This window comes from Rana temporaria, chromosome 2 (genome assembly GCF_905171775.1).
Source record: "Rana temporaria chromosome 2, aRanTem1.1, whole genome shotgun sequence".
Lineage (NCBI taxonomy): Eukaryota > Metazoa > Chordata > Amphibia > Anura > Ranidae > Rana > Rana temporaria.
In genome coordinates this window covers 28515323-28537232 of record NC_053490.1, presented here as the reverse complement: position 1 = coordinate 28537232, position 21910 = coordinate 28515323, and the positions used below count along the sequence as shown (strand labels likewise).

General features: G+C 45.9%; 1 protein-coding gene across 3 annotated transcripts in view; it reads right to left on the bottom strand.

Annotated features, from left to right (window-relative positions):
- GDPD4 (glycerophosphodiester phosphodiesterase domain containing 4) overlaps window positions 1-21910 on the bottom strand; it is a 151091-nt gene that overhangs the window by 46408 nt on the left and 82773 nt on the right. For all 3 annotated transcript variants that reach the window (XM_040339983.1, XM_040339982.1, XM_040339984.1), the window contains exons 8-11: window positions 21281-21426; window positions 19054-19136; window positions 14605-14755; window positions 2934-3158 (exon numbers count right to left, since the gene is read on the bottom strand). In XM_040339983.1, coding sequence (XP_040195917.1) covers window positions 2934-3158; window positions 14605-14755; window positions 19054-19136; window positions 21281-21426 — 605 coding nt within the window. The remainder of the gene's footprint in view (window positions 1-2933; window positions 3159-14604; window positions 14756-19053; window positions 19137-21280; window positions 21427-21910) is intronic.

Genomic DNA, 21910 nt, shown 5'->3' with positions numbered 1-21910 from the left:
CGCCGAATTCTGCCGAGAAACTCTGTCGTGTGTACGAGGCCTCAGAGTATCTATGCGACTGATTTATAGAATCAGTTACGCATAGATAGCCCCTAGATCCGACAGGTGTAATTGTTTTACACTGTCGGATCTTAGGATGCAATACCGCGGCCGCCGCTGGGTGGAGTTCGCGTCGTATTCCAGCGTCGGGTATGCAAATTAGCAGTTACGGCGATCCACGACGGTTTTTCGCGTTCGATACTTCGACGCTAGTCTAGTTTCCCGTCGCAATTTTAGTAGTCGTTTGACCTGCCCTAACTTTACACAGCACACGTATGTGCTGTATAAAGTATGGCCGTCGTTCCCGCGTCGAAATTTAAAAATGTTTTCTTCTTGCGTGAGACGTCCGGGAATACAAAAGTACGCTACGCACGTCGCCGTTCGAAAAAATTACGTCACTTCGTGCGAAGCACGGCGGGAATTTCAAAACAGAGCATGCGCAGTAGGTCCGGCGCGGGAGCGCGCCAAATTTAAATGGCACACGCCCCTTTGAATTACGCTGGCTTACGCCGGATGCCGCCGGCGTAATTTTTCACGCAAGTGCTTGGTGAATCAGGCACTTGCGATGAAAACTTGCGGCGGCGTAACGTATCTACGATATGTTACGCCGCCGCAGTTCTTTGTGAATCTGGCCCTAAGTCTGTAAAGGTCAGATGTCTAACTTTGAGGTGTTAATTGAGTCTGGCTTCTGAAAGACCTTTCATTGTGGATGCTAATGACACTGTATGGTGTGAATAGCTTATTGTCGGAGACAGAACGTCTGACATAGGAATGTGTATTATGCAGGTGAATAGCTTATTGTCGGAGTCAGAACGTCTGGGGGATAATTAACTCACCTGAATGTCATTATCTAAAAGATTGTGTATGAAGCCCCATTGTGTGATGTTTTGGGGGTGGAGAGTTTCATTGTCCCTGTAACATGCTTTTTGGTTGTGAACTGTATAAAAACCTGAGTTTTGCCATTAAAAGATTCATTCATTTTGGAACCAGTAACAGAGCTGTGTTCTCTCGTTATTTTGGGAAATGAAATGGGTCCTGTTGGCTGGATTGTCGGATAAGCTGTCTTGGGTTGATGGAATATACGGGAAATATAGTGCTAGGTAAGATGCATTATATCATTAGACGAAATGTTAAAAATATTATGTGCGCTCTGCATACAGCCTTATCTCCATGACAGGATCTTCAACCGGCTCTTATAGATGTGATGGTCCACAAATCTTTTATAGGAAAGTGACTGTAGAGAAAAAGACAGAGTGGTCCATCGAGTCAGCCTGTTTATTTATTTCTTTAGTATAGATCTATGTTTGACCCAAACATGTTTGAAGCCATTTACTGTTGACTGTCTCGCTACCCCTGCTGGAAGTTTATTCCAACCATCAACTACTCTTTTAGTAATATAATACTTTCTAAGATTCCTCCAGTTAGTTTGGGGTCACATCCCTGTGTTTTTAATTTTGGTTTCATATTGAAAAAACTGCCCTCCTGAACCTTATTCACCCCCTTGATGAATTTGAAGGTTTCAGTCATGTCTCCCCTTTCCCTTCCTTCCTCCAGACTGTTCATATTAAGTTCCTGAAGTCGCTCTTGATATGTGTGCCTTGATATTTTGCGCACTTGAGTGCCGTGACAAAAAAAAGGCTGAAAAATGCTTATATAATGTATAGAAATACATGCACATTGATTTATATAGACAGTGGAACTTCAGATTGCGAGTAACGCGGTTAACGAGCGTTTCGCAATACGAGCATTTAAAAAAAAAAGTCCTGATTCGGATTTGCCTCTGCGGTGTGCAGTAGCGCATTTGGCCAGAAGTGCGGGGGGCGCTCGGAGCCGTTCGGAAATACTCAGAAACACTTGGAAATACTTGGGGCCAGATTCTCAAAGAGTTACGCCGGTGTATCAGCAGATACGCCGACGTAACTCGGAATCTAAGCCCGTCGTATGTTTAAGTGTATTCTCAAACTGAGATACACTTAAACATGCCTAAGATACGACGGCCTGCGCCGTCGTATCTTAGGGTGCAATATTTACGCTGGCCGCTAGGTGGCACTTCCATTGCGGTCGGCGTACAATATGCAAATGAGTCGTTACGCCGATTCACGAACATACGCTTGCCCGTTGCAGTAAATTTACGCCGTTTCCGCAAGAGATACGCGGCGTAAAGATAAAGCTGCCCCCTAGGTGGCGTAGCCAATGTTAAGTATGGCCGCCGTTCCCGCGTCGAAATTTGAAAATTTTACGTCGTTTGCGTAACTCGTCCGTGAATGGGGCTGGACGCCATTTACGTTCACGTCGAAACCAATGACGTCAATGCGACGTCATTTAGCGCAATGCACGTCGGGAAAACTTAGGGACGGCGCATGCGCCTAATTTAAATGATCCACGCCCCCTACCCGGATCATTTGAATTAGGTGGGCTTGCGCCGGGGGGATTTATGCTACGCCGCCGCAACTTTACAGGCAAGTGCTTTGTGAATCATGCACTTGCCCGTAAAACTTGCAGCGGCGTAACGTAAATGCGATACGTTACGCCGCCGCAGATCTACGTGAATCTGGCCCTTGGTTCCTGAGTGTTTTCGAGGGTTTCTGAATGCAGCTGAACTGTTTGAGTATTTCTGAGTCTCTACTGCACCCCCCCCCCCCAACTCTGGCCACATGCGATATTGCATGCTATAGAAGTCAATGTGGAACAAATAATTTTTGTTTCCATTGATTTCTATGGGGAAACTCGCTTTGCTATGCGAGTGCTTTAGATTACAAGCATTCTCCTGGATCGTATTATGCTCGTAATCCAAGGTTCCACTGTACACACATACACATATATACAATATATTATAGGTACATCATGACTTTATTCAACGTGGAGTTCTGATTGCTTCTCATGATATTTCCTACCAGCTTGGGATCAATAGTAGTCTCATTGATAATAACGTCCAGCGTGCGATTAATCCAGGAATCCCTGTAGGGGTGATCCTTCGGGGGGCGGTACAGGTCAAAGAGCACTGTCTTATTGGCACGTTCTGCAAGCTTCAGGTAGTCACTCAGCTTAGGGATGGACTGGTTCCTGGCGGTCTGCTGGTCCTCATCAGAAAGAGGATCCATGGAGGAAAACGGTGGTTTCTGGAGAACAAATCATTCAATGAATTAGGAGGTCGCTATACCCTAAACAAAAACGCACAATTAAGAAAGCTACTACTTACAATCAGAGCTACAATTAGTACCTGGAAGGTCCATAACTGCACCACAACCATGCACGTGAACCATTGGGGCCTCACCGCCACTCAGTGAGGTTTTGCTTTGTGTTAACCCATAGGTGTCCAACCTGCGGCCCTCTGGGTGTTGCCGAACTAAAAGTCCCATGAGGCATTGCAAGGCTAGTCCCTTGGAGCATTGCAAGGCTAACAGTTGCAAGCATGGTTCCCAAAAGCAGAGGCATGACGGGACTTGTCATTTTGCAACAGCTGGAGGGCCACAGGTTGGACACCTATGTGTTAACCAAAGGCCAAACAGAGTAACCCAATGATACCTGGCAATAAGAGATTCAGACCATTGACCATTTTTATTTTGTCAAATTTTTGGTGAAATTTTCTTTGTTTTGGCCCAAATTTTGCCATTTTGGAAAAAAACATTGCAGTTAACCACTTGCCGCCCGCCCTATTACAAAATGACGGCGGCAAAGTGGTTTCAATATCCTGACCCGACGTCTTCAGGATATTGAGCCGCTCCCCGGGGGCGCGTATCGCGGTGATCGTTGTTGCGGTGTGTCAGTCTGACACCCCGCAACACCGATCTAGGTAAAGGGTCTCTGACGGAGACTCTTTACCATGTGATCAGCCGTGTCCAATCACGGCTTATCACGATGTAAACAAGAAGAGTCGGTTATCGGCTCTTCCTCACTCGCGTCTGTCAGACGCGAGGAGAGGAGAGCCGATCGGCTGCTCCACTGACAGGGGGGTTTGTGCTGATCGATTATCAGCGCAACCCCCCCCCCCCGAGGATGCCCACACTAGACCACCAGGGATGCCACCAGACCACCAGGGATACCCACCACCAGGTATGCCACCCTAGACCACAGGGATGCCAATCAGTGCCCACAATGGATGCCAATCAGTGCCCACAATGGGCATCACTAATTGGCAGGCATTATTGTTTGGCACTGATTGGCATCCATCATTACAATTTATTACAGTACATTCGTGACACCTATCAGTGCCAATCAGTGCCCATCCGTGTTGCATATCAGTGCCACCTATCAGTGCCCATCAATGCCACCTCATCAGTGCCACCTCATCAGTGCCCGTCAGTGCAGCCCCATCAGTGCCCATCAGTGAAGGATAAAACGTACTTACTTACAACATTTTGTAACTGAAAAAAAAAAAACATTTGTTTTTCAAAATTTTTGGTCTTTTTAATTATTTTTTTGAAGAAAATCGCAGAGGTGATCAAATACCACCAAAAGAAAGCTCTATTTGTGGGAACAAAATGCTAAAAAACTTGTTTGGGTACAGTGTAGCATGACTGTGCAATTGTCATTCAAAGTGCAACAGCGCTGAAAGCTGAAAATTGGTCTGGGCAGGAAGGTGTATAAGTGCCCTATATGGAAGTGGTTAATAGGGTAGGCAAAATTAAGGAGGTTTTAACCGATTGCCGACTGCCGCACGACGATGTAAGTTGAAACAATGGCACAGGCAGGCAAATGGGTGTACCTGTATGTCCCTTTAAATTTGCCGCCCAGCGTGCCTCGTGAGTCCCGGGAACTCGATGTTCACGGGCGGCGGGCTATTGTGGTCGGCAAAGGCAGAACAGGGGGATGCCTTTGTAAACAAGGCATTCCCCTGTTCTGCCTAGTGACACGTCAGGGATCTACTGTTCCCTGTGATCTGGAACAGTGATCGCTGTCGTGTCACTGGTTGATCCTCCCCCTAACAGTTAGAATCACTCCCTAGGACACACTTAACTCCTGCAGTGCCCCCTAGTGGTTAACCTCTTCACTGCCAGTGTAATTTTTACAGTAACCAGTGCATGTTTATAGCACTGATTGCTGTAAAAATGACAATGGTCCCAAAAATGTGTCAAAAGTGTCCAATGTGTCTGCCATAATGTCGCAGTCACGCTAAAAATCTCAGATCGCTGCCATTACTAGTAAAGAAAATAATAATAAAAATGCCATAAAACTATCCCCTATTTTGTAGACTCTATGGGCCAGATTCTCGTATATGCGGCCGTAACGTATCTCGTTTACGTTACGCGGCCACAAGTTTTACGGGCAAGTGCTTGATTCACAAAGCACTTGCCTGTAAAGTTGCGGCGGCGTAGCGTAAATTCTCCGGCGCAAGCCCGCCTAATTCAAATGATCCAGGTAGGGGGCATGGATCATTTAAATTAGGCGCGTTCCCGCGCCGATCGTACTGCGCATGCACCGTCCCTAAAATTTCCCGACGTGCATTGAGCTAAATGACGTCGCAAGGACGTCATTGGTTTCAACGTTAACGTAAATGGCGTCCAGCGCCATTCACGGACGACTTATGCAAACGACGTACATTTTTAAATTTTGACGCGGGAACGACGGCCATACTTAACATTGGTTGCCCCTCATATAGCAGGGGCAACTTTATGCGTCGCAAATGCTACGGAAACGTCATAAATTCACTGCATCGACCGCGCGTACGTTCGGGAATCTCGCGTAAATAGCTAATTTGCATAGGCGGCGGGAAAAAAAATGCATCTAAGATCTGACAGCGTAAGAGCCTTACGCCTGTCAGATCTAATGGATATCTATGCGTAACTGATTCTAAGAATCAGTCGCCTAGATACGATGGGCCAGATTAGGACTTACGACGGCGCAAATGGCGTTGCGCCGTCGTAAGCCCTTTAAGAATCTGGCCCTATAACTTTTTTGCAAACCAATCAATATAAGCTTATAGAGATTTTTTTTTTACCAAAAATATGTAGAAGAATACATATCGGCCTAAACTGATTTATTTTTTTAAATGGGGATATTTATTATAGCAAAAAGTACAAACTATTGCTTTTTTTTCTAAATTGTCGCTCTATTTTTGTTTATAACGCAATATATAAAAATCGCAGAGGTGATCAAATACCACCAAAAGAAAGCTCTATTTGTGGGGAAAAAAGGACATCAATTTTGTTTGGGAGCCACGTCGCACGACCGTGCAATTGTCAGTTAAAGCGACGCAGTGGCGAATCGCAAAAAGTGCTCTGGTCTTTGGACAGCCAAATGGTCCGGGGCTTAAGTGTTTAAAGGGTTCAATGCACTTTAAACGGCTACTGAGTTGTTGTTGTTTTTTGTGTGTATTTTGTTGACAATTTTTTCACAATAAGAAAGAAAAGGTTGAAAACCAGTAAAAATGTAAAGGGACTCTATAAGAGTGTGAACACAATACAAACATATCCCGAAGGATGAGTGTTACAATCAGATATCACTTTATCATAGAAGGCATCATCCTTTAGGACTTTAACCACTTCCATACCAGGCACTTACACACCTTCCCGCCCAAGCCAATTTTCAGCTTTCAGCGCTGTCGCACTTTGAATGGCAATTGCGCGGTCATGCTACACTGTACCCAAACAAAATTGGCGTCCTTTTTTCCCCACAAATAGAGCTTTCTTTTGGTGGTATTTGATCACCTCTGCGATTTTTTTTTGCGCAACAACTAAAAAAAGACTAAAAATTTTGAAAAAAAATAAAGTTTTTATTTTTTTCTGTTAACTTTTTTGTAAATAAGTAAGTTTTTCTTTCGTGTTATATGCCGATAAATACGGGTATATTTTAGCTAGGGTTGTCCCGATACCGATTCCGATTTTTTTCGGCGGTACTCAGACGCCGATACCCCGCCCCGATACACAAATAGAATACCCCTTGCTCGGGTGAACTGTCCAATCCCGAGCAAGGGGGAGTGTCTATACGCAGCGCGGGGCCAATCATTACAGCGATTCAAAGCTGTAACGTTCCCGGCGTATTACACAGTCGGCGGCAGCGGGGATGCAGGTAAGTGGAACATGGCTGCATGGGGGGAGACGATGGCTGCATGGGGGGAGACGATGGCTGCATGGGGGCAGACGATGGCTGCATGGGGGGAGACGATGGCTGCATGGGGGGAGACGATGGCTGCATGGGGGGAGACGATGGCTGCATGGGGGGAGACGATGGCTGCATGGGGGGAGACGATGGCTGGATGGGGGGAGACGATGGCTGGATGGGGGCAGACGATGGCTGGATGGGGGGAGACGATGGCTGGATGGGGGGAGACATGGCTGGATGGGGGGAGACGATGGCTGGATGGGGGGAGACGATGGCTGCATGGGGGGAGACGATGGCTGCATGGGGGGAGACGTGGCTGGATGGGGGGGAGACATGGCTGGATGGGGGGGAGACATGGCTGCATGGGGGGGATACATGGCTGCATGGGGGGGATACATGGCTGCATGGGGGATACATGACTGCATGGGGGGATACATGACTGCATGGGGGGATACATGGCTGCATGGGGGGATACATGGCTGCATGGGGGGATACATGGCTGGATGGGGGGAGACATGGCTGGATGGGGGGAGACATGGCTGGATGGGGGAGACATGAATGGATGGGGGGAGACATGGCTGGATGGGGGGGAGACATGGCTGGATGGGGGGGAGACATGGCTGGATGGGGGGGATACATGACTGCATGGGGGGATACATGGCTGCAATATGTGGGGGGACATGGCTGCATTTGGGGACACATTTAAAAAAAGTATCGGTATTCGGTATCGGCGACTACTTGAAAAAAAGTATCGGTACTTGTACTCAGTCCTAAAAAAGTGGTATCGGGACAACCCTAATTTTAACTCATGTTTGTTGACTATTGGAGGCATATTTAAAGTCCCATATAAGTAAAATTCTATAGTATAAAAGTGTGTGTTTTTGTTTCTTTTTTTTATGTATTTTATTATTATTATTATTATTATTATTATTATTAATTTATTAACCACTTCCCGACGGCCGTACGACTATATACGGCCGCAGGGTGGCTCTACTTCTCTGGGAGGCTGTGTTTTTATGGCCGCCCCTTTCCTCGTTCCCCGCGCGCGTTCCCGAGCGTGCAGCGGGGAACTGCTGTGCTGGCTGTGTCCCTTGGACACAGCCAAACACAGATCGCGGTAAATAGCCAATCACAGCGGCTATTTACAGCGCGATCTGTGCAGCCAATGAGAGATGATCTCATATGTAAACATATGAGATCATTTCTCATTGCCGGCTCTCACAATGACAGCGTGCTGTCAGGGAGACAGGAGACGGATCTGTGTCTCTTGTACATAGGGACACAGATCGGTCACCTCCCCCAGTCAGTCCCCTCCCCCACAGTTAGTAACACTAGGCAGGGTACACATTTAACCCCTCCCTCACCCCCTAGTGTTAACCTCTTCAATGCCAGTCACATTTTGACAGTAATTAGTGCATATTTATAGCACTGATCGCAGTATAAATGTGAATAGTGCCAAAAATGTGTCCCATGTGTCCGCCATAATGTCGCCGTCCCAATAAAAATCGCAGATCGCCGCCATTACTAGTAAAAAAATAAATAATAAAAAATAATAATTCTGTCCCCTATTTTGTAGGCGCTATAACTTTTGCGCAAACCAGTCGCTTATTGCGATTTTTTTTTTTTTTTTTACTAAAAATATGTAGAAGAATACGTATCGGCCTAGACTGAGAACATTTTATTTTTTTTAAATTGGGCTATTTATTATAGCAACAAGTAAAAAATATTGTATTTTTTCTCAAAATTGACGCTCTTTTTTGTTTATAGCGCAAAAAATAAAAACCGCAGATGTGATCAAATAGCACCAAAAGAAAGCTCTACTTGTGGGGAAAAAAGGACGTCAATTTTGTTTGGGAGCCACGTCGCACGACCGCGCAATTGTCAGTTAAAGCGACGCAGTGCCGGAAGCTGAAATTTCACCTGGTCAGGAGGGGGGTATATGTGCCCAGTAAGCAAGTGGTTAAACACAAAAATTAAGAAAAAAAAAAACACAAATGCATTCATATTTTTTTTTTCTTACTGTGAAATATCTTCAAACAACAAAATACAAAATAAAAGTAAAAAAACACAAAGAAAAGTGCAGTGAATATATTTTGTGCCTGTGTATCTTATTATTTGATGCTTTTATCACTCTGTGTGTGATTGTGTCGCCTTTGTTTACCAACAAATCACAATGTCCGCTTATTTATTTTTTTGTCATGATAATTTTGCCGCATTGTGCAATTAGTGGAAATTTTCGCCACAGGCGCTCCCCTCCCATCCCTACTGGCAATTTTCCTCCGCTGTACAGAGAAATGGCTGGATAATTATTGGCTGTATATGTGCCGTGCATTAGCTTTTCTCTAGACACAGCTGGTCACCGTGGAGTGCCCAGGGATTTGGAGCACTTGGGATGCAAGAGGGGATCCTAGGATTATTTATTTGCAGAACTTCTTCTTTTAAACCCTAAAGTGGAACTCCGGGCCAGATTCACCAAAGAGATACGACGGCGTATCTCTGTTTCTATCTATGCGGCTGATTCATAGAATCAGTTACGCATAGATATCCATAAGATCCGACAGGTGTAATAGTTTTACACTGTCGGATCTTAGGATGCAGTACCGCGGCCGCCGCTGGGTGGAGTTTGCGTCGTAAACCAGCGTTGGGTATGCAAATTAGCAGTTACGGCGGATCCCCAACGGATTTTCGCGTTCGCCACGTCGCCCGCTAGTCTAGTTTCCCGTCGCAAAGTTAGTCATCGTTTTAGGTGCCCTAACTTTAGTCAGCAATCGTATTGCTGTCTAAAGTATGGCCGTCGTTCCCGCGTTGAAATTTAAAAATGAACGTCGTTTGCGTAACACGTCCGGGAATACGGAAGTACACTACACGCGTCGCCGTTCAAAAAAATAACGTCACGGCGCGCAAAGCACGACGGGATTTGCGAAACGGAGCATGCGCAGTAGGTCCTGCGCGGGAGCGCGCCTAATTTAAATGGCACACGCCCATTTGAATTGACCCGCCTTGCGCCGGAGGCCGCCGGCGTAGTTTTCATCGCAAGTGCTCTGTGAATCAGGCACTTGCGATGAAAACTTGCGGCGGTGTAACGTATCTACGATAAGTTACGCCGCCGCAGTGCTATGTGAATCTGGCCCTATATCTCTCCCTTCAGTCTTGTACAGTTATACAGGTTCCTCTGCTGTACTGAAGTTACTTACTCTGATTTCACTGCACATTGTGAGCTTCAATATGCCTTAGAAGCCGCAGCAAGTCAGGTAGGGCCCATTTCCTAGCTGGAGGACATCCAGCATCATCTAGGCATTCCTCCGCAGCCTCACTGTCCCTGGCCCACCCCTTTCATCCATGTCTCCAAGCATAATCATTGTGTCATCTGCATACAACATCACTTTTTCCTGCCTATTGCCATAGCAGAAACCAATGATGAACAGGTTATCTCTGATCCTAATTGCCAGGGGTTCTATGGTCAGGGCAAACAAGTGTGACAGCGGATACCCGTGCCTTGAGCCCCTTCCCAAAGTGAAAGTGTGGGACAGCATACCGGATGCCGTCATGTCCCTGATGGCTGCCTGTAGGGGGCAATACAATAAACGATCCCAGGAAATCTATGTCCCCCCCAAAGCCAAATCTTTTAAGGACCTCCCATAGATATACCCACTCAATGCTACCAAATGCTTTCATAGCATCCAGTGAAAGTGGGGCCCCATGACCAACATTATCAGCTAGGGGTTGCATGTTAACCTGTTCCCATTAGCGCTATAGCCTAATGACGGTCACAGCGCGGACCTACTTTTCCAGGAGGCCGTCAAAAGACTTCCTCCCCTTTGCACGCTCCCCGCCTGCCCCCTTTTCACACGCGTAGCGCGCGCTGTGATCACAGAGTCAATGAGACTCGGGTGATCACAGATCGGAGTCCCCTTACCACGTGATCAGCCGTCAGCCAATGACAGCTGATCACGTGATGTAAACAGAAGATCGTGATCGTTTTCTTTCTCCTTGCGCTAATAGCGTGAGGAGAAAAAAAAAGCCATTCACCAGCTTCTGGGTAAGGGACATTGGTCCCAAAGAGGAAGAGGCACAGCCGCCTCAACTCCACTGTCTGTGTCAACCAGTACCGCCTGCCAGTACCACCTGCCAGTGCCCACACAGTGCATATCAGTGCCCACCAGTGTATATCAGTGCCGCCAATTAGTGCCAACTATCAATGCCCAGGAGTGCCACCTATCAATGCCCACCAGTGGTGCCAATTAATGCCTCATCAGTGCCATCTAGCAGTGCTGCCTATCAGTGTCACCTACAAGTACCCATCACTGCCACCCATCACTGCCCACCACTATCACCTATGAGTGCCCATTAGTGCCACCTATCAATGCCACCTATTAGTGCCCTTTAGAGCTGCCCATCAGTGCCACCTTAGTGCCCACCAGTGCCGCCTCATCAGTGCCCACCAGTGCCGCCTTATCAGTGCCCATCAATGCAGCATATCAGTGTCAATCAGTGCAGCCTCATAAGCGTACATCAATGAAGGAGAAAAATTACCTGTTTGCAAAATGTTATAACAAAATATAAAACAGTTTTGTATTTTTTTTTTTTTTCAAAATGTTTGGACTTGTTTCATTTTTTTTAACAAAAAAATAAAACACCCTGAGGTAATCAAATACCAAAAGAAAGTTCTGTTTGTGGGGAAAAAATATATAAAAATTTGGGTACAGCGTTGTATGACTGCGCAATTGTCATTCAAAGTGTGACAACGCTGAAAGCTAAAAATTGGTCTGGGCAGGAAGGGGGTTTAAGTGCCCAGTAAGCAAGTGGTTAAGGAGCAGCCTTCCTAAATTACCTGCAGTGGATTTATTAGGCATAACCCCGGCTTGATCGGAGTGGACAATAGATGCAATAACCCCATTCAGCCTAATTGTCAGTGTTTTGGCTAAAAGTTTTATATTACTTTGTAACAGTAAAATGGGTCTATAGCCGTGATGGTGAACCTTGGTACCCCAAATGTTTTGAAACTACATCTCCCATGATGCTCAAGCCCTCTGCAGTGTAGTTGAGCATCATGGGAAATGTAATTCTAAAACATCTGGGGTGCCAAGGTTCACCATCACTGGTCTATAGGATCCTGGCCCCGCTGGGTCTTTAACAAGCGTACACACGGCCGTTTTTATTGTCATGGGAAAAAAAAAGAAGTTTTTCTCGACGTGATTCCTCTCAAGCCTGCCTTGAATACACACGATCGTGAAAAAAAATCTTGAGCAAAGCGCGGTGACGTACAAAACATACGACGGCACTATAAAGGGGAAGTTCCATTCTAATGGCGCCACCCTTTGGGCTGCTTTTGCTGATTAAGGCCCCTTTCACATTGAGGAGTTTTTCAGGCGGTAAAGCGCTAAAAATAGCGCTGCTATCCCGCCTGAAAAACTCCTGCACTGCAGACTCAATGTGAAAGCCCGAGGGCTTTCACACTGAGGCGATGCGCTGGCGGGAGACAAAAAAATCTCCTGTCAGCAGCATCTTTGGAGCGGTTAGAGGAGCGGCATGTATACCGCTCCTTCACCGCTCCTTCCCATTGAAAACAATGGGAACCGCGGCAATACCGCCCGCAATGCGCCTCTATAGAGGCGCATTGCAGGCGGTATTAACTCTTTATCGGCCGCTAGCGGGGGTTAATACCGCACCGCTAGCGGCTGATACCCGCGGCAATTCCGGCGGTATAGCACCGCTATTTTTAGCGGCGTTATACCGCCACCGCAGCTCCCGCCCCAGTCTGAAAGGGGCCTTAGTGTTACAGCGTGTTAGTAAAAGTTTGGTGAGAGACGATTTGCGCTTTTCAGTCTTCGTGCTTTTCAATCTGTTGCTTCTGAGCATGCACATTTTTTTCCGTCGTTAAAGCGTACACACGACCATTTTTGAAGACGTCAAAAAGGACGAGAAAAAATAGAGCAGGTTCTAAATTTTTAACGGACATTTTTCTCGTTCCGAAAAATGCTCTGGAGCCTACACACGATCGTTTTTAATGACCAATTAAAAAAATGGCACTTTTCTCGTCATGAAAAACGGTCGTGTGTACGCGGCTTAAGGATAAGGACAATGTTGGCCTTAGACATAGAAGGACGTAAAGCAATTAGTTCCTGCGCTGCATTAAATATCTTCAGCAACTGTGGCAGTAATACCTCTGCATATTGTTTGTACATTTCCATGGGAAGGCCATCCTCCCCAGGGGCCTTACAGTCAGGGAATGCAAAGGATATCGGCAGAAGTCTGATCATTGAAGGAGACAAGACTGGGGCCCAGATTCTCAAAGGAGATACAACGGCGTATCTCCAGATACGCCGTCGTATCTCTGAGTCTGAGCCGTCGTATCTATGCGCCTGATTCATAGAATCAGTTAAGCATAGATTTGTATTAGATCCGACCGGCGTAAGTCTCTTACGCCGTCGGATCTTAACTGCATATTTACGCTGGCCGCTAGGGGCGTGTACGCTGATTTATGCCTAGAAATATGTAAATCAGCTAGATACGCGAATTCACGAACGCAGTACAGATACGCCGTTTACGTTAGGCTTTTCCCGGCGTAAAGTTACCCCTTCTATATAAGGCGTACATGCGGCGTACCAATGTTAAGTATGGACGTCGTTCCCGCGTCGAATTTTGAAAATTTTACGCTGTTTGCGTAAGTCGTCCGTGAATGGGGCTGGACGTAATTTACGTTCACGTCGAAACCAATACGTCCTTGCGGCGTACTTTGGAGCAATGCACACTGGGACATGTCCACGGACGGCGCATGCGCCGTTCGTAAAAAGCGTAATTTATGTGGGGTCACATAACATTTACATAACACACGCCCACATCTTCCACATTTGAATTAGGCGGGCTTACGCCGGCCTATTTACGCTACGCCGCCGCAACTTACGGAGCAAGTGCTTTGAGAATACTGCACTTGCCCGTCTAAGTTGCAGAGGCGTAACGTAAATAGGATACGTTACGCCCGCTCAAAGATACGCCGATGTACGTGAATCCGGGCCTGAGTTCTTAGTACAGCCAGAGAACTGACCAAGCTGTGCTCTCATGCCTAGTGTGGTCAGTTTTTAATAGGAAAGCAGAGGGGCTGAGAGGAACACCAGGGGTTTCAAGGAAGCAATACAAAGAGGACAGGATACTTTCTCATACAAGTACATGGTACAGCAGGCACATATCAGGAAGATGAAATATTACATATTCTATAAATAAAACCTCTCTATTTTCATTATATACCCACATGTGATGCTGAGCCTCCATGATTGAAAGAACTGAAATCCAATTTCTTAGCATGTTTTGGGTGCCATTCACAATAAGTGGCACCCAAACACGCATTGTTTTTGCACTTCCGATGAGCTCGGGTGTGAATGGGGCCTTAGCCTTTGACTGTATTGTGCTAAACTGTTTCAACAACTCAAAGATAACAGGCATGCATGCAGAAAAATGGCGATCCAGCATGTCTGCACACACACTGAGGACATGTCCCAATGTAGCACAGGTGAGGAGTCACAGTACCTGTGTGAACCATTTCCCGGCATTAAGAGTCTCCAACAGGTCCCAGGGCAACATGGCGGCGTTGGCCTTAGTCAGGTTGGGATAAACCTCTTGGACGTTTGTTGTTCTCTTCAAAGTGCTGTCATGCATGAGGAACGGGACCCCGTCATAGCTGAAAGACCAAGAAGTGTCCATTCACTATTTATTTTTATTTTTTGTATCAGCTATATACAGTATACTGTAAAGGTTTGGTAAATGTATTATTTATATGGTACCCTCCAAGACCATACCAGACCCTTGGGTCTAGTATGGATTTTAAGGAAAATCCCCCATGCCAACATAAATAAAAAAACATACCAGACCCTTATCCGAGCATGCAACCCCGCAGGTCAGGATGGGGAGGGGGCGAGCGAGCTCCCCCCTCCCAATCCTGAACCACACCAGGCCACATTCCCTCAACATGTGGGGTGGGTGCTTTGGGGCAGGACCCACCCCAAAGCACCTTGTACCCATGTTGATGGGAACAAGGGCATCTTCCCGACAACCCTGGCCATTGGTTGTGGGGGTCTGTGGGCAGGGTGCTTATCATAATCTGGGCTTCCGCACATATATGGACTATTGCATGAGAATTTTTTAAGTATGTCATGCAGAAGGAACATATGTACTATTTATTATGTCACATTTTCATATTAACAGTTGACTATAAATGTCTATTAGCCAGATTCAGGTACGGCGGCGTAGCGTATCGTATTTACGCCGCCGTAAGTAAGTGCCTCCTAAGTTACGGCGCCGTAGCGTAAATGGGGCCGGCGTAAGCGCGCCTAATTCAAATGAGGATGAGGGGGGTGTGTTTTATGTAAATGGGTGGTGACCCGACGTGATTGAAGTTTTTTACGAACGGCGCATGCGCCGTCCGTGTACATATTCCAGTGTGTATTGCTCCAAAGTACGCCGCAAGGACGTATTGGTTTCGACGTGAACGTAAATTACGTCCAGTCCCATTCACGGACGACTTACACAAACAAAGTAAAATTTTCAAATTTCGACGCGGGAACGACGGCCATACTTAACATTGGCTACGCCACCTAGGGGGCAGCTTTATCTTTATGCGGCGTATCTCTTACGGAAACGGCGTATCTTTACTGCGACGGGCGCACGTACGTTCGTGAATCGGCGTATCTAGGCATTTGCATATTCTATGCCGAACTCAACGGAATCGCCACCTAGCGGCCAGTGTAAATATTGCACCCTAAGATACGACGGCGTAGGAGACTTACGGCGCTCGTATCTTAGCCTAATTTAAGCGTACCTGGTTTCCAAAATACGCTTAAATTTACGACGGCGCAGATTCAGAGTTACGTCGGCGTATCTACTGATACGCCGCCGTAACTCTCTCTGAATCTGGCTATATATATTTCTAATTAAGTTATCTAACTATATACTTACTGTGTAGCGTGTGATACTGTTCTATCCTGAAGAAGTGGAGGAATTGCATGAAACTCTTTGAGAAGTGAAAGGGCTTCTGCCTTTTGCTACAATCTCTTGTACATCAATATTTTATGTATGAAAATAATTTTATATTTTGTTAGTAGTTTTAAGTGCCTTGCTTCTTTGGAACCGGCATATATGAATGTGGGGAGGTACAGCGTGGTGCGGCAGCAGTAAACGCTCAGAGTCCAGTTCCAGAGAACAGAACTTGTATTAATGTAGAATCCAGCAATTTACAACAAACCCAGGGGCGGGGGGCCCGACTGGGAACACAGCAGTGTGTAGAGGAGTAGGTCTCAGATGTGCCCACACCATCTGTCTTGAGAATCAGAAATGATCCATACCTAAATTGGGGAGGTTTCCAGGAAGGATGGCATGTCCCTATCCTTTCCCTATTTATTAGGGACCTCTCCCTGCCACTAATCACTGTCCCTGTCAGATGGATGACCTATTCCTACATTATAAGCATGCAAAATGCATGCCAAGCCCTGACCCTGAATATACTCTGCCTGACCCAAGATGGGCGCCAGAGTCACATGGGCCTGCAGCATCCAACCGGTTAGCTGCCCTAGAGACTCAGGAAACAATAGAGGAACCAGGTTTCTCTTGACTTCCTCTACCCTGTAATTCTGCTGTGGTTCAGCGCCACCTGTAGTGGAGAAAGCACACTGCACCTGCTTACATACATATGCTACATTACTGTGCGGTATTTTAGGATCCTGTGATCCATTCGTTTTTAATGTTATACTAATAAATCCTTTGTAAATGTTATATCGAGTGTTGTCTTAGGTATCTTTAAAGCAGGGTTTGACAAATTTGCTTGGAATCTAGGAGCCAGCTAAAAAAGTCAGGAGCCAGAAAACGCACCCCGTCCTGACGAGCTTGCACGCAGAGCCAAAAACACATATGTGAGGGGAGCTGCGGTGGCTCAACGCGATTGGCACTGCGCTGACAAGCCATTCACCTCTGCAGCTAGGGGTTCGGATCCCGGTCTCGGCTACATGTGAATTGAGTTTGGTGGTCTCAGCCCGGCTCCCAGTGGGTGTGCTATGCAAGGTAAGCCTGTGCTTAGTACGCCCAACCCCCTCCCACAAAAACCACCACACCTACACACGCACTCTAAATTGGGTTAACATACGCACTTTGACCACGCGGTCTCTAAAAGAGAGGCGAAGGACTAACGGGGCTGGTTGAGCGGGCTAATCCTCTCACTCCCTCTGCCCCGTTGGGCTTCAAAGCGGAGCAGGTAGGGCGGGCTGTGTGGGAGGACCCCCTCACACACCCACCATTGCCACCCGGGGCATGGAGAAAGGTGGCAGATTGCCTCTGGGGGAGGCCTGCCTACTCCCAACTCCTGCAGTCCGGCTCCTCTCTCGAGTACACGCACAAAAATACACTTAAAAAAAAAAAAAAAAAAACACATATGTGAGCAGCGCCCGCATATGTAAACGGTGTTCAAACCACACATGTGATGTATCACCGCGATTGGTAGAGCGAGAGCAATAATTCTAGCCCTAGTCCTCCTCTGTAACTCAAAACATGCAACCTGTAGATTTTTTTAAACATCGCCTATGAAGATTTTAAAGGGTAAAAGTTTGTCGGCATTCCACGAGCGGACGCAATTTTGAAGCGTGACATGTTGGGTATGAATTTACTCGGCGTAACATTATCTTTCATAATATTAAAAAAAATGGGGATAACTTTACTGTTGTCTTATTTTTTAATTAAAAAAAGTGTAATTTTTCCCCAAAAAAGTGCGCTTGTAAGACCGCTGTGCAAATACGGCGTCACAGAAAGTATTGCAATGATCGACATTTTATTCTCTAGGGTGTTAGGATAAAAAATATATATAATGTTTGGGGGTTCTAATTAGAGGGAAGAAGATGGCAGTGAAAATAGTGAAAAATTACATTAGAATTGCTGTTTAACTTGTAATGCTTAACTTGGAATACCAACGACCACCACCAGATGGCGCCAGCTCACACATCTGGTGGTAATAACTTGTAATACCAATGGCTCACCACCAGATGGCGCCAGCCCACCTTCCAAGCCAAGTCGCCAGGACACCATTTCTAGTCGCCATGGCGACCTGGCGCCTGGGATTTGTCGAGCCCTGCTTTAAAGTCTGCATTTTTTTTTTTTGCTTTTTTCTCTTTTATGACCCTCTTATGTCATGGATCAATTCCTCAATGCTCACTCCTCAAGGAACCCCTAAAAACCTCAGCAGGAACCCAGAGGTTCAACGGAACCCTGGCTGAGAAAGGCTCAAAAGTTTGAACTAGGATTGCACAACAATAAAAGCACCAGCTTAACCAATGTTTTTACTGACCATGGGGTTTCCCATAGGACAAGGGAGCTTGGCTGGCAGTATTTCAGTATCAGGCCCCGTACACACGTCCGAGGAACTCGACGTGCCAAACACATCGAGTTCCTCGGCGAGTTCAGTGTGGAAGCCGCCGAGGAGCTCGGCGGGCCGACTTTCCTCATTGAACAACGAGGAAAAAGAGAACATGTTCTCTTTTCGGCCCGACGAGTTCCTCGTCGGCTTCCTCGCTGAAAAGTGTACACACGACCGAGTTTCTCGGCAGAATCCAGCTCCGACCGAGTTTCTGGCTGAATTCTGCTGAGAAACTCGGTCGTGTGTACGGGGCCGATGCTCACTTTATTGAATGCATCTTTTTTTCTTTTTTTACACACTAAACACGGGTCACATGAAGGATCTTTGCTATCTAGACCAAGCAACAATCAACCTGGCCCCCATCCCATCAGCTCATTCCGATAAACCCAACACCGCACGAGATTGGAAAATCCACAAAGCAGGTTTCTGAAATGTTTATCTCCCCCCCAAGAATCTGACACATCAAACTCCTTCAATCTCACATCCTTTGTTGCAGAATCTTCGCCGTTTCCATGGAAACCCATATAGAGATCAGTAGAACACGCCAGAGCCATTGGGGAGGGCGAGCCGAGAAACAAGCTTACCTGATCGTGACGTCCGTCTCCAGGCCGTCTCCTTCGTGCTCAATCGTTTTTTCAAACGACATCTTGGTGTTTTCTGGTGCCAGCTGTTTGGAAATGAGAGCAAAGACATCATTACACACCGAGAAAAGATCTTAGAATTTTAACATTGCTGAAGGATGAGGAGATTTTTACTGGCTTAGAGCTAAACTACACGTGCGATTTTAATCTCTTGATATCGAATGATTTAACCATTCGCTGGCTGCCGCTTTATTTGATTGGAGATACACAAAATATCCTTATAGATTCGTTACTACGTGTAGCAATTGATTGCCAAACAGACGTAACATCTGGCTTCCCTATAGACCAGGGGTCTCCAAACTTTTCAAACAAAGGGCCAGTTTTCTGTCCTTCAGACTTTAAGGGGGCCGGATTGTGGCCATTGGGGGGTAGAAAATGTCCTCGGCCCAACATCAGTAAGGGTAAACGTGAGGAGGAGTAGTGCCCCATCACTAGTACCAGTGAAAGAATTAGTGCCCTATTGTTGGTGTCAGTGGGAGTAATAATGCCCCATTGTTGGTGTCAGTGGGAGTAATAATGCCCCATTGTTGGTGTCAGTGGGAGTAATAATGCCCCATTGTTGGTGTCAGTGGGAGTAATAATGCCCCATTGTTGGTGTCAGTGGGAGTAATAGTACCTCATATCATATGGCAGAATAGTACCCCAAGGGCCGGATAATATGGTTCTATAGTGATGGTTGTAAGTGGAACAAAATGTATAAAATAAAACATTGCGCCCCTGCTTTCCTGTTATTTCCATTTGTAAAATGAAAGTCCGAAAACATAATTTGTTTCTTCCATCGTTTATTTTAATTATTATCACGTGTACTATGGTTTATTTGCATTCAAATTTTCAGTCTAATTTTAAATATACGGCTGTGCTCTGATTTACTCTAATTTGCCTATTTCCCATCAGCCGCTTATGTAAACTTTACCTTTTGTCCCTTTGCTGTTCTTTCTCTTGTTGACCTTCATGAACATTCAGTATAAAACATTCAGTATATAATTATTCTCATCACATTTGCTTAATAGAAACGAAGTGCCATTTGAAAATGATTGGTTTGGTTGTGAAATGTTTTAGGACGGTCTAATACTATTTTCACTGAGGTTACATATCTGATACTGCATGTCTATACTTATACTGCATGAAATTGTCTGGCCACTGTCCGCTCTCTGTATTACATACTATACTTTGCCTTACTTACTGCTGACACCTGAACTGTGCATTACTTACTACCGACCTCCAAACCCTGTGTCACTTACATATGACCCTTGTACTCTGCGTTACTTATTGCTGACCTCTCTAAATGCGGTGTTACATACTACTCACCCCTGTGTGATAGACTCACCCGGGGCCGGGACAGGGGCTTTTCGAGGGGACTGAATGCTAGCCTCTTGCCTACCGACTATGGGCCCTGGCATTTGAGGGAGCCACAAGCAAACAAAAAGTGCAAATCGTCTCCGACCAAACTTTTACTTAACACGCAGTAACATGAGATTAGCAAAAGCAGCCCCAAGGGTTGTGCCAGTGGAATCGAACTTCCCCTGCCGTCGTATGTGTTGTACGTCACCGCGTTTGAGAACGAAGAGATTTTGTCTTGACAGTGTGTACGCAAAGCAAGCTTGTACGAGGCTTGAGACTGATCACATGACTACAGCAAGCAGACCTTCCCACTTAGCAATTCGTTTGAAGAAGGTAATGTCTTAGTTTGAAAAATTTAATGTTACCCTGTCTAGGGATCTACAGAACAGAAGCAGGTAAGACAATTTGGCAAAAATATAAATATAAACAATAAATAAATAAATAACTTACCATGAGAGCCGGTTCACACTGGGGCTCAGCCGCCTGACGAGTCGCGTCCCATTCTATGCAATAGAACCGTTCTAATAGGAGCGACGCAAGAAAAAGGTTCTTGTACGACTTCGGGGCGACCTGCATTGACTTCTATACAGAGGTCATTTTGCAGGTCGCCTCTGAAGTCGTGCCGCCTAAGTGTGAACCGGCATTTATAGGATCAATGTTTTTCTATAACAAAAGTTTTTTTTGTTTGTTTTTTTGGTATTAAATGTGTGTTGGGTACATGTTACAAATACAGGTAGATCATACTGTGATAATGGAAGATGGGTATGAACGATACACAGATATCAAGCTGAGTTAATAATACTGAAATTAATTTTTTTTTAAAACTTACTATTGGTGACCCCCTGTGCCCAATCAGCAGAGGTTTGGCTCCCAGTGTTCCTTCCTCTCTGATGCAGGGTGAGTACATTCCAAGAGGGATAAAATACAGAAACAGTAACACAGCGAGATACGGACCCACTATAATCAGCTGGGAGCCTGAAATCAAAAACACATGATTTACTAAAGGAGAAAGACGAGTGCAAGGATAAAGTCACTGTTGACTGTTGAGTATTATTGTGACAACCATTCATTTGCAATCAATAGACATCAATTTACTCCTGACCGCTGCGTTACTTACTACTGACCCCTGAACTCTGTGCTACATACTCCTATAAAATCATACACATAGGTTGGACTTGATGGACTTGTGTCTTTTTCAAACTTCCCTACTATATAACTATGTAACTCTGCGTTATATACTACTGACCTCTGGACTTTGCACTATTTACTCCTGACCTCTGTGTTACTTACTACTGACCCCTGAACTCTGCATTATTTACTCCTGACCTCTGTGTTACTTACTACTGACCCCTGAACTCTGATTTACTTACCACTGACCTCTGAAATCTGTGCTACATACCCCTACTGCGGAACTTTGCGTTATAAACTACTGACCCCTAAACTCTGCATTATTTACTCC